The sequence below is a fragment of the Panthera pardus genome, unplaced genomic scaffold (assembly GCF_024362965.1).
Source record: "Panthera pardus isolate Hobbes unplaced genomic scaffold, ASM2436296v1 HiC_scaffold_25, whole genome shotgun sequence".
Taxonomy (NCBI): Eukaryota; Metazoa; Chordata; class Mammalia; order Carnivora; family Felidae; genus Panthera; species Panthera pardus.
In genome coordinates, this window is record NW_026526821.1 from 20,825,098 (window position 1) to 20,838,420 (window position 13,323).

Consider the following 13,323-nt stretch of genomic DNA (forward strand, 5'->3'; position numbering starts at 1 on the left):
GAATAGGAAAAGCATAAATGCCCTAAGAGCCAAGTCTCTTGAACATCTGAGGCTCCTTCTTCCGTCCTGTCCTGTGTGTCAATTTCCTGTCACCCCCATCCTTCTCCCCACCTCCAACAGGCAACCCTTACAATGCACATCTGTACGTTCTGCAAATGCTGTATTGTGTCTTTTGCACATTATTTTTAGCGTCTGTAAATGGTACTGTCGTGTCTATTTCTTACTTTTCTCACTCAGCTATTCTTGAGGCACGTGTTGTATGCTGTCTGTGCCTTGAGACTGCTCTGTAGTACTCTGTAGTCGGTGTCATCCAGACTTTTCCCTAAACGTCCTCCTGCCGATGCACGTGACTCATCCCCTCCCAACTACTCCGGTCCCTCCTACCACACTCCCACTGGGTTAAGCAGCCTCCCGCGTGCCTCCTTATGCGCCCAGGTGATCATTTTGTTGGGAACATTTACCCAGACGTGGAATTTCTGGACTGTGGGGCACGGTGCCCTCTAGCATGGCCACACCAACATTCCACTGGGGTCCCCACATCTCTGCCAACGCTTGGCATTACCCACCTTTGCACTTTTTACTAATCCGACAGGTGCAAAGAGCTAATGGTTGCTTTGGTTTAGATGACTGAAACATCTCTCCATAGGCGGGGTAGACTTTAGGGTCTGTTTTTCTAAATTGTTCGTTCCCCTTGCCCATGCTTTCTATTTTTCTGTTCTATTGTCTTTTGATGGTTGATTTGTAGGAGTTCCTTGTCTATTCTTGGCAGTTAATCCTCTGCCCATTTCAACCACCACAAACCTCTTCGCTCAGCTCCCACACCTACCAGTTAGGCCTGTCGCCAACCATGAAAACAAATGAAGCAGACTAAGATATAGCAGAAGGCGGGTAATGGAGGGGAAATGAAATGGAAAGTAAATTGTACCGGAGAGTTTAAAAAATAGTAATATTAAGGGACGCTTGGGTGGCTCAGTTGGTTGAGCGTCCAACTCTTGGTTTCAGCTCAGGTCATGATCGTGAGTTTCCGTCCGTGAGTTTGAGCCCAGCGTGAGGCTCTGTGCTGAGCATGGCACCTGCTTGGAATTTTCTCTCTCTCTCTCTCTCTCTCTGCTGCTCCCCTGCTTGTGCTCCATCTCTCTCTCTCTCAAAATAAACATTAAAAATAACTAGTAACAGGGGCACCTGGGTGGCTCTGTCGGTTAAGTGTCTCAGGTCATGATCTCGCAGTTCATGGGCTCCAGCCCCATTTAAATATTTAAATGAATGTTTAAAAAAATAACTGGTAATATTAAAATGAAAATAATGTTAGGAAATATTTACAGAACAAAAACAAAAACCTAACTAAATGAGATTTCTTTTTGTACCTAAAAGTACAAAATAAAAGTTAGGAACAAATAAAGTATAAACAAGATCGAGAAGTTAGGGACGCCTGCGTGGCTCAGTTGGTTGAGAATCTGACTTCAGCTCATGCTGTCTCTCAAAAATAAACATTAAAAACTTTTTTTAAAAAGTTAGAATATAGGCTAAGGTAAAAATACTTTTTTTCTTCTTTTTTTTTTTAAAACGTTTATTCATTTTTTGAGAGACACAGGCAGAGTGCGAGCGGGGAAGGGGCAAAGAGGGAGACACAGAATCCAAAGGAGGCTCCAGGCTCTGAGCTGTCAGCACAGAGCCCGACATGGGGCTCGAGTTCACAAACCGCGAGATCATGACCTGAGCCGAAGTCGGACGCTTAACCGACTGAGCCAGCCAGGCGCCCCAAGGTAAAAATACTTCTTAAAAAAAGTAGACAAACGAAGCAAATCCCACACATCCATATTCATTTTCAAGTTTCATGGTAAAAAGGGAAACAATGCAGAAGTCAGAGAAGTAAAGACTAAAGGGACAAAGCATCTGCCCCAGTGGAAGTCAAGCAACAGGTGGTAAGAGTAAATGGGGTAACAACAGAACAGAAAGCAAGCAGGATGGGAAGAAAAGGCTAAAATAAACCAGTTGAGGGCAGACAGGTAAGCCCTTATCAGCCAATCCTGCCCTCAGGGCTCCTGGGGTCCAGGGGTGAGGGCAGGAGGCAGGGAGCCTGGGCTCCTTTTGGATCATGTGTTTGTCCCCTGAGTCCGGGGCCAGCGAAGAGCCCAGCCTGGACCTCCGGATTCAGGGCCACGGTTAACAGACAAGTCTTGGGCACCACCACACTGGCTCCCTTGCGAACCTCCCGGCCTCCTTGGCTGGCTCACTGCCTTCAGCAGAACCCAGGCAGAGGCTGAGGCCACGTATGCCCCTGGGCCGGGGGCAGGTGCCACACTGAGATCCCTGCTGTGAGCGGGGAGACGGCCTGTTGGAACAAGCTCAATACCACCCAAGATCACAAGGTAGCACCTCCGTGATCCGCCAGAGACAGTGGAACGTCATCTTGGCTTGCCAGAGGGAGCAATGACCTTGAGGACCGTCTCTAGGAGCCCTGCCATGCAGGCTCCAGCTACTTATCCGAAGTGGCCAGCGGTGTGGAAAATGATTTGATTGGTTATTTCCAGTTTCGATGACGGAAGGATTAAACTGAAACGCAGAGTTCCACCATCCTGTTTCAGCACGAGTTAGAAGCCTGAGGAAGATTCCAGGTGAGTCATGAGAGTGGAAAATATCTGATCTTATCTAAAGATGAGGTAAGGGATGTGGGGGCCGAGTCCCGCTAATTCGAATCCTTCCAATTACATCAAGACAAGGGAACCTCCCAGCGGCTCCCAAGGTTCACCGGAGAGTCAGCTGCTCGGCAGGAAGGTCGCTCTCCCAGGGCTGCGCTGCCCAGTGCTGATGTCGCCAGCAGGCCCCAAATCTGCTTGGCCCACAATCCAAGGGGTCCCTGCCTTGCGGATTTCATCAACCAGTTTTCGTGTTTGTTTTGAATTCGTTTTGAACGGGGAGACTGATGTAAGGCTGTTGGGATTTTACTTTTCCAAGGAACAGAGTTTCAAACTACCATGTAATTGTCGCCATCATTTTCTAAAAGAAGGAACGTGTAGCACCAAAAATGAAAAAAAAAAAAAAAAGACTAAAAGGTCTCTTACAGACTCACTTCAGCTTTTCAGAATGCTCATTACTCCATGTCCCTCATTCTGGAAGGGCAGCTGGTAAAAGTGTGGGGCTGGCACCACGTGACACCCCCCCCCCCAAAGGACCAGCCAGCCCATTGGCACTGGGGCCCGCAAAGCGCAGCTGAGAACAGGGCAGAAGGCCCGAGGGGGCCCCGACTGAATGGCAGCACCCGGGCCACCGAGAGCAAGCAGCGCCGGTCACAGGCTGCCCCGACGTCGGACAACAGTAGACGAGCGCGGAGCTGGGGCCCTGCATCCGCCAAGTTCACAGTCGAAGTGAAACGTTCAGTTGGGACAGCACAGACAGGGCGGGACATGAGCACGATCTACGTTCACAAGGAAAGAGTCTTGTCATGAGGAAGCCTCTTCTGGGTGCTGCCCTGGCCTCTAAGTGCCACCTTGGCCTCTGTGGTCCCTCCCACGGGGTAGCTCTCGCCCGCCCACCAGCCCAGTCACTTGTCACCAGCACACAGCCTGTGTGCCCAGGCTGTGCTGAGGGACTGGGTGAGCAGCGCCGGGCCAGGGACCCTGTGACGGCACCCTCGGGGAGACTGGTGACAGGAAAAGAGCCACCAACAAAGAAAACTCCATCTCGGGGGTACAGGACACCACCGCCTCTATGATGCTTCCAGCACAAACTCCCCTCCACCCTCTCACCTGAGCACCTGCCTTCAAAGGAAGACACTCAGTGCTGTAGAAATGTCACTAAAAACACCTGAAAACCTCTGATGAGCCCCAGGGAACTGGCTGTCATGAAACTACACGGGGACAGTCTTGGGGTGCCAGGCAATGCGGCCACGATGGCCACGGTCCCCACTTTCTCCTTCAGGCAGGGACGTGGCTGACAGACAAGCTACATTCTTGTTCATACACAGGAAGGGGGCCTTCAGCCAGGTCGGGCCTTTGTGGCTGTGCCCCGGACAGTGACGATCCTTCTCTGCCTGTAACAGCAGCCCTGCTGAGAGCTGCCCTGAGAGGCGGAGGTACAGGGGCAGATGTGTCCGGAGCCAGTGACACCCAGGGAGAGGTGGCCAGTGACACCGTGCTCCAACCAGTCTGTGCACTGCCCCACCCCCACCACCTATTCACTCTCCCATTCTGGATCCCCAGCCTCACCCCAGAGGGTTCGGATCTTGTGCCTTTTCTTCCTCCCACCTCCCACAGCGGTTTATTGCGATCAGCCCTGGTCCTAAATTCAGACCTTACTGACCCTTCTACAGAATGATCCCAATCAGAAACTGGCAAAACTTAGCACCTCTTTCGCACTTTATTTAAACAACATCTCATGGTTTGCTCGAATGAGCTCCTGAGGGCACATGGCTCCATCGACCTCATTTTATGAGGCTTCCTGTGTCCATGGGGCCTCAAAGGCTACTGTGCACCAGATCATCAGGTTTCTTAGCGAATGTCAGCCCCTCTCTCAGAATTCACTGGACCATGTTAAAATACAGACCACGAGTACCATGGGCGGGAGGGAACATGTTTACTTTAGGTAGAAAGGTTTACTGTTATTAACAAGTTATCACTATTATTTACATGTTTACAAAATGGAAATAAAAATGACATACATATTTGGTGCCAAAAGTGGCACATCCAAACTAAGATCGGTACAAAAATAAATTTTCAAGCTACATGTTTTTAAAATAAAGGTCATTGAAACAGTAAGGGGAAAAACACCTGCATCGGCATGTGCTGAAACGCAAACGTCATCACGGCAAAGAAGCCCCGGGGCAGCACTGAGACCAGGGCCTGCTGGAGGGACTGCCCCAGTGTTCTCACAGAACCCAAGCAAACAAAAACCAAATATACAAGTTGTATTCCTGAGCTACAGAAGCTTAGAGCCTCTAAACGGTTGTGAATTTCTGCGACAGAGGGTTCCCGACGGGGTTTGAGCTGACGAGCTCACCGGTGCTCAGCTGATGGCATCAGGACGTGGTGTCGTCGTACGCAGACAGAAAGCTAAGCCCACTTGTGAGAGAGAGAAATCTTCTCTGCTAACAAAGGACAGTGCGCACGAGTCCTGCCTGCCGATCACCAAGCCTTGCGCATCTCCTGCCGCGTACAGACAGGGACACGGCACAGAGGGAGAACAGAAGCTGCTCAGCTGGGGAGCCCCTGTGCCCGCCAGACACGCGCCTCAGTGACTCCAGCAGAAACTGCAGTGCGGTCTCCTCCCTTCGTAGACGCATGCTTGTCACACCTGGCAGCGGACTTCGTTGGTCAGCACAGCCGTGGCCCCGCCAGGGAAAGCGAAGCCAGCCCAGCAACCCTCATCCACCCTGCACAGCACTTCTGCCTGCGGTGGCTAGCTTTCCTCCTGGTTCCCCAGGAAGCTGGGCCAGAACTCTGTGCCTGCTGGAAGTGGCATGCTGGGTCAGCGAGGGTGCTGAGTGAGCAGAGAGCCCGGCCCTCCCCCCCCCACTCGGCCTGGGTGCGGCACAGCGGGATGCCTGCTCATGCACAGACTCCCCCGGGATCCCAGCAAGGAACGCGAACGTGGAAGGCAGCGGGAAGGAAGGGGCTAACGGATGGGCTGCGGCCCACTGCAGGACAGTGGAAGATTCCATGTGAGCCGGGGCCTGCTCACTACCCAGGGCTGGGGGGCCACAGTGTGGAGGAGAGGGCACCGAGGCCCCTGCGGCTGAGCTCTGCTCACTGGTCCTGGACCTTGGCCCTTTTCGCTTTGAGGGACAGGTGCTGCAAGAGAAAAGAAACACCAGAGTTAGGGGTGCCCAGAGACCGGACTTCACAACGCCCACATATACAACCAAAGCCACCCTCTGGCTCACACCTTCTCAGCAGACGCCATGCCGCTCGGGCAACAGTCTGGAGGGAAAAAGCCCAAGTGACGGACAAAGGCCATGGACCGGCTTTGGGAAGGCACAGCAGCCCGAGGCCCAGCCCGCCACGGACGAGCCTGCTCAGCCAGGGCTCTGCGGGAAGGTGTCAATGGAACATGCTCTCCCTCTGCCCCAGCCCCTGGGACAGCACTGCAGCCACACCTTCCGTGCTCAGGGGACTGGGCTCAGGCTGCAGGTCACTTCACGTTTCCAGGATTTTTTTGCAAATGGTCAAGGAACCAGGAAATGGAGGAACCATTCCTCCTCCCCTCAGGAACAAGGAGATCCATCATTTCACCAAGCATCTCCGCGTGCAAGTGCGTGTGCTCGGGGCACTGACCCCCGTGCACCCCCTTGCCAGTGCGTGTGCAGGGAAGGCGCACAGGAAAAGGACGCCTTTTTTTCCTTTCAGAAACGTTGCTCTCCACCAGTACAACGTACGATGTACAACATCATCATGGGCATCGGATGACAGATTTAGGGTTTCCATCAGACTTGATGTTCTAAGGTAAAGTCAGAAGTGCCGGAAACTGTGAAATATGCATTTAAGGCAGAGTATGTAAACACATGCTTTTGATAAAGGACCTCTGTTTACCATCTGAGGTATCCCTGGTATCCCCTCGACAGTCACAAACAAGCAGCCAAGGGATCTTGGAGGAACTCCCAATCGGACTGCCAGTCCCCAGCACGCTCACGCCCAGCACCCGACGGCTGCACACCCACGTGGGCGGAGGCGGCCGCGCCACTGCCGAAGGGGAGTTGCAGGCCCTGGAAGAGCGCGGGGTGCAAAAGATGCCACACACCACCGAGCACGATGCACCAGTTGACGGAGTGAGTGGGACACAAGTCTAAGGGAGTCACAAGAAGTCTCCTTCTAACCGCGTAAGCTGGAGAAAGGACCCATACGGGCTCTTGCAAAGGCCCTGGTTAGGGTTCTTCCTAGATCCCAAGGGCATCTCTGAGAATCAGGACATACAATTTAAGGACAAGAAGGCGAATCTCTGAATGGGTCACCCTGCTGCCTCCAGCTGGGAGTCATTTCTCTCCTCCCCACACTTTACCCAGTGTGACCCCTCCAACTAACGTGAGACGCTCACAGCCCTTAGCTTGGGGGTGAGGATGACGTCATCACGCCTGTGGGACCGTTTTTGGTGCTCGTTTCCGACAAGAATGCTGAGTATGAACACAGCCGACTCTGGACCATTTCAGGCCCCTACACAGGGTGAGAGTGACACTCTGAAGACAACAGCGATGGAAAGTCACCACAGGTGCCAGGAACAGAGCCGGGGATCACGGGTTGGGGGGGGGGGCATGGGGCGCTATGTTCCACAAAGGAGCATCCACCACATGTGGGCAGCCACTGGGACCTGAGGGGCTCCTGGAGAAGTCCGTTCATTCTGGGCAAGTTCATACAGAAGGACCTCTGAACCGTCTGGGTAGGAAGGGACCGAGGTTCTTGGGGGGTTTCAGGGCCTTCGCCTGTACAGTGAAGGTGTGGCACCGGATGACCTGTAGAGGCCCAGGCATCTCTAAAGATACTCCGATCGCAGGCAGTGATCTGAACGGACTGATGAGTGGACCACAGGCATCTGGAGAGAAGAGGCCAGTGCAGAAACCTGCGATTGTCATTTTCTTCAAACTCCTGGGGGCTCTCTGCCCTTTAACTTGCTGGGCTCCAACTGTGGTTCTGAGCTGAGAGGGGAAAAGGACCCAGCCTCTAGGTCAATCCTGCTCCCCAAAGAACGAGTCCAAGACAGCTCTGGGTTCTCCCCTCGAGCCCCCGCACGCTACGACCTGAACCAGCCCTTCCCTAGCATGTCGCTCTCAGCTCCCAGCCGGCGGCTCTGCCCACGTCTCCTGGACCTCAGAACTCTGCTGTTTCCCACCCGAAAGGTTCTCGGGGGCAGACGCTCCCTCACTCCAGGTGTGTTCTTGCCAGCCGGACCCAGCACGGGCGACACACTCTGAATTCCGATCAGTGCCTGCGGCTGATCTCGTTCCCAGCTGAAGTATCCGTATGAGGACATGTGAAGAACTATACAGGCTTGAGATAGTTTTCCTTTGACTGGATAAGATTTAAATACTGTAAGAAAGTTCTGGAAGAACAATGTCCCCTGACGTTGCTGGAGGGGAAGGGATGAGAAGAGCTTTCCATTTATGGGGCCACAACTCAAATGTGTCCCAGAGCTGAGCAAGTGAATTAATACACAAGTGAAGCAGGACTGTGGCCCCGGGACAGTGACAGTCACAGCGCGCAGCCACTCCTCACCCCTGCTGATTGCTGCCGACGGGTCATGCGGGCCCAGTGCCGGCAGACTTAACATTTCGAGAGAAACTTGAAATCCATATTCATCGTGAAATCTCCCCATTTTTAGATGCGCCGTCAATCCAAGTTTTGGGTTGAGGACACTGCAGTCTGGTTACGACCCTGATGACGTAACAGGTTTTGGACTTTCCGTTCTGGGGCACACAGTGGTAAAACTGAAAAAGTATCTGAAGCAACTGTCTTTGGGCACTGGGCAACAGATAGCAAGGCAGGAAAAAAGAGAAAACGAAAAACAAAACCAAACTAATTCAGACGACAGAAAACCACCAGCAAGATGGAGGACTTCACTCTAACCATTCCAATAACCGCACGACGTGTGATTACGCTGAACCATCCAGTGAAATACAGGACGCAGACCAAACAGCATCAGTCAACGGAAGTTTGTGGACGCTGGTTTACCTGTTTTCACGCCAGCCTTCCAGATAGAACCACCACTCAGTTAAAGATCTTATTAGAAGAATGTATGGCCTTCCCCCCTCGCCCGATGAACAGACCATTTTTTGGTGAAAATAAAGAAAACAGGACCATGGGTCTCCTCTGCAAGGCTCACCACCCTGCGGGCCCTGCGCGTGGGCCGGGCAGGGAAGAAGGACAGACGTTCACGGTAATGCCAGCACTCAGCATCACCCACCACTGTGTGAACCACGCCGGGTTTAAGCTCGCACACCTGTCTGTGTTCTTTGTGAGGCAATCTTCACCAGAGAACATTTGTGCCACTCCTTGTGAACATGGTCCAAAGTGTGATGTAATTTCTTTCAAAGAAAAAAAGCAGAGGGGGAGAGGAAGAGCTGAAGATACATTCTCTTTGTTGTCTTTTAGGCTGGAGGGATTATTTCTAAAGAAATACCTCTAAGCGCACTTCACGATGAGCAAATGGTACAGTGCTTTTACCCAGAATGGGGCAGAGATATGGTAGTGACCTTTTCACCCCATGCACTTTTGAGGGGGAACAAACTTAGGGCACTAAACGGGCGCGGAGCACCGATCTGTACTTCAACATACGGAGAGGCAGCTAACGGGTGGTTTTGAGGGACGGTCTCTATTCACCCCTACCGTTCCTTGTTGATAGAAGTGCGGAGCCAGCTCCAACAGCCAAGCAGACTCAATGGCGGTCACGTCCCTCATGTAGTACTTGGAGGTCTGTATGACTTCATTGTAGATGACCCTGCAACCAGGAGAGAACATGGATTTCCTGTGTCTCACAATGCAAATCAAGCACCACGGCAATCAGAGACGGCGGGTTCCCTCCCGTTTACCAGGGACCCATCGCGTGCACCAGAGACCACACACAGACGCGTCCGCGCTGCTCGCTCGCGCCTCATGACCTGAGGGGTGGGTAAGTGTGTCCACTTTACAGGCGAGACTCAGTCTGACATGACTGTTGTCTGACACGTCAGGTCTGTTCAGACTCGTGTCTGAGCATCTGTTATCAGCACAGGACCTTTCCGGATTCCAGGTCTGCATTTACAGAACTCTCAACAGAACACCTGACTCTATTAGAAGATGTAGAAATAGAAGCAAAGACCTACCTGATTCTGAAGGGGATGGAAATTAAAGAGACACAGGGAGGTTCTTAGAGATGAAAACATTCTCCATCCTATTTGGAGTGTGGCTTACATGGGTGTGCACAGGTGCCAATGAGCTCACTGTACACAAATTACACCTCTACGTAAGAGAAAAAAGGAGGTGGGGGGGGGGGGGGGTTGGCCTGAGGCTGAGGTAAAAGACACCAAGAACCAAGAAGATCACTTCAAATCCCCAGATTTTAGAATGCATTTTTAGATAAGATACCGTTTCTGAGCGCCCGAACTGCTGATTCGGGGCTCCCCTAACAACTATAATCACCCAGCCACACTGCCACCGTGCGCCCTTTGAAGCCGGCAAATAATCAGCTGTTGAAGGGCGGATCCAGTGAAGGGGGGCCGTCTGCAGAAGCAGGAGGGGAAGGGTGCTTCCTCGGCCACCCTAAGGTTACGGGGCTGCCTCAGGAAGGGCCCTATTCAGCCACGCTCCCTTTGCCCTTCAGGGCTCCTTGGGAATGAAGCAGGAAAAAGAAGTCTCCCAAATTAAGCAACTCCCAAATTAGTCATCCCGAAGTCAGCAGACCCTTGGGGAAGGATCTAGAACGGAGATTCGCTTCCCTCTTCAACTCATCCTGCACACTAATGGACAGAGTATTTTAATCCATTAAAAAAAATTTTTTTTTAATGTTTGTTTATTTTTGAGAGAGCGAGCGAGCAAGAGAGAGACAAAGAGAAGATCTGAAGTAGGCCCTATGCTGACAGCAGACAACCCGATGTGGGGCTTGAACCCACGAACTGCAAGATCATGACCTGAGACCAAGTCAGATGCCCAATCATCTGAGCCACCCTGGTGCCTCGACATTGGGTAACATCTCTAAACCCCGAACTGACTGACCAAGCCCTGCGCTGGCTCAGCAGCTTTTGGACCTGCACTGGTTACAGGACAGAGTCTGATTCCTTGGTCTTGGGGACAGGATCTCAAACTTGACCCCACATCAGATCACCTGGAGGGCTTGTTGAAACTGGCTGCTGGACCACCCCCCCACCCCCACCCCGCCCCAGCTTCTGATTCAGAAAGGCTGGGCAAGGCCTGAAAATCTTCCTTTCTAACAGGCTTCCAGGTGAATCGGATGCTTACCTGGAGATGACACTTTGGAAACCACTACTCTGGGGTGCCAAGTACCTTACAATGGGCCTTCTTGCCCTCTACTTTCTCCTGCCGTGATCCCCTCTCCCCTCTCCACACATGGCACGCTCTTGCCTAGGCTTCTCCACCTAGCTGTGGTGAAGAACCAGCTGTTATTGTAAAATTTTCCAATCCGTCGGGAAAGAAATTATTTTTGTAAAACACAATACAAATGAATTACTAGAAAAATGAGATTTGAAAAAGACATACAAAAGGTAGGCTCCAGTTCTCTATTATTAAATTGGGCAGACAAAAACTTAACCTAAACGTGAAGCGCCTGGATGGCTCAGTCGGTTAAGCATCCGACTTCGGCTCAGGTCACGATCTCACGGTTCGTGGGTTTGAGCCCCGCATCGGGCTCTGCGCTGCCAGCTCGGAGCCTGGAGCCTGCTTCGGATCCTGTGTCTCCCTCTCTCTCTGCCCCTCTGCTCATACGCTGCCTCTCTCTCAAAAATAAATACACGTTAAAAAAAAAAAGTCTAACTGCCTCCTTTTAACTCGAGCGTGTGTCTCTTCCTCCAGGCATGTCGCAGACTTGCACCGCCCTCCCAGAACACTTTGGGGCAGGCCGCCCCGATGACTCCCCACTTCTCAGAAAGGGGGTTCTTTCACGTTCCCATGACTTTGCTTCCTCAGTCTGTATTCCCTTCTCATCCTTTCCTGCCCAACAACTCCTATCTGCAAGCCCCAGAGCAAATGTCGATTCCTCCACGAAACCAGCCGTCACTCTCCCTGGCACATGAGGTGCCAACCTCAGTGCTTTCTACCCCTCCCCCGGGCCCTTGTCCTGAGGTGCTGGATGCTCAGGCCTGTGGCCCAGAACCCAAATTCGCCTCCACACTGCTGTGCCCAGTGCAGGGTTTGGCATCTAGTCTGTGGGTGAAAACGAACATTTGCTGAGTCCACGAATGAGCAGAGGAACATCACCATTTGCATAAGGAAATCTGTGACAGGGCAGAATCCTGTGGACGACTCAGCATAACAAAGTCAACAAATGTGTACTCCTGGCACAGTGCCAGGCCCGGGGGCCCAGGGGTGAACGGGAACCAGGCCTGGCCTTCTGAGCCGTTACTAGGCTAAGGAGTAGGGGGGTACTCACCAACGAGGCGGCTTCTCTGCGTAGAGGACCGAGGCAGGGTGGATATGTAATTCATGGTCGTCACGGATAGTCCTTGCGAACAGAATAATTTAATCGGAAGTCAGTTTGAAATACTTACAGCAGGACTCTCCCACAGATGGTTCGTATTATCAACAAATATATGCAGATCATACTTGACTCGGCCGATTGTTCTCTGTATATTCTCTAGAGCCCTGACTGACCCCTTGCCCGCTGCCCCCTGGAAGTCAAGAACAAATCACGCAAAAAAGGGAAGAGGAGAAAAAAACAGCATGTGGCCATTCGGGGAAAAACATGAGAATCATACTGCTCTGCCCACGTTTATGTTTATCTTACACACGTTCTTTTTCACAACAATCTCCTTAGGGAGAGAAATACCATACATGGTTACCTCTATAAACTTTTCTATTCCACAAAGTAGTAAAGATAAAGACCATGGGGGACATAAAAATAGGGGAAGAAGAAGGTTAAGTATGGGACCATCCATTTCTCTGAGACAGTATTTCCAATTCCAACTCGGATTTGATCCAATTTAACTAAAAAAATAACTACAGAAACACAACAGTAAGATCCGATCACAGGAGAGCACGAACACGTTAGAATGCTGCCACCCAAACCCTAATTATGGAGTGTTTCTGTGGGTGCCAGGCAAGCAGTTCGAGCACCATGGGTGAGCTCCTCTCCAGATCTGTAATAAACCAACATGCTGGGGTCCTGGCTGTGCCACCAGGTGGCCTGAGCTCATTGACACTGAACTTTTGTCTCAGAGGAACTGACTGACCACTAAACCCTGTTATGAAGCCCTTAGTTGAGGACTCCAGTGAAAGAATTTTTTCAATACCGGTAGAAATTGCTTATTAATACCCTTGAGGCAGGTGGGACAATCAAAATGACAACAAAATGACAGGCCTCACTGGAGAAGCTCACAGGCCTCCCCAGAGTTGCCTCCAACATGGACAACTCAGTGCTGGGAGGGGGAGCTCATCATGACGGGCAACAGAATCAGGACACTGATCACGGGCTAGAAAACTTGGCCATACTAGTATGGAACTGGTATAGAACATACCAAAGGTAAATGTCAAGGGCAGGGGCTCAGTCAGCTACTAGGATAGCAGATGTAAGAGACCTGGCTGCCAGAGCTCAGTGCAACTCTGGGCTCGCTCACAAAGCCCGGTGTCTGGGAGGGAACATCGTGGCTGACCTCCCCCCAGGGAATGGGAACAGAGTATTTTCTGAGGGAAG

The 13,323-nt window shown here is 51.8% G+C and overlaps 1 protein-coding gene across 3 annotated transcripts in view; it reads right to left on the minus strand.

The window, feature by feature from the left end:
• Window positions 1-4,555: 4,555 nt before the first annotated feature.
• The window catches only part of DHX35 (DEAH-box helicase 35), a 66,303-nt gene continuing 57,535 nt past the window's right edge, over window positions 4,556-13,323 (minus strand). For all 3 annotated transcript variants that reach the window (XM_019458504.2, XM_019458502.2, XM_019458501.2), the window contains 3 exons: window positions 12,064-12,135; window positions 9,309-9,420; window positions 4,556-5,786 (listed from right to left, as the gene is read on the minus strand). In XM_019458504.2, the coding sequence (XP_019314049.1) occupies window positions 5,742-5,786; window positions 9,309-9,420; window positions 12,064-12,135 (229 nt within the window). In that variant the 3' untranslated portion in view covers window positions 4,556-5,741. The remainder of the gene's footprint in view (window positions 5,787-9,308; window positions 9,421-12,063; window positions 12,136-13,323) is intronic.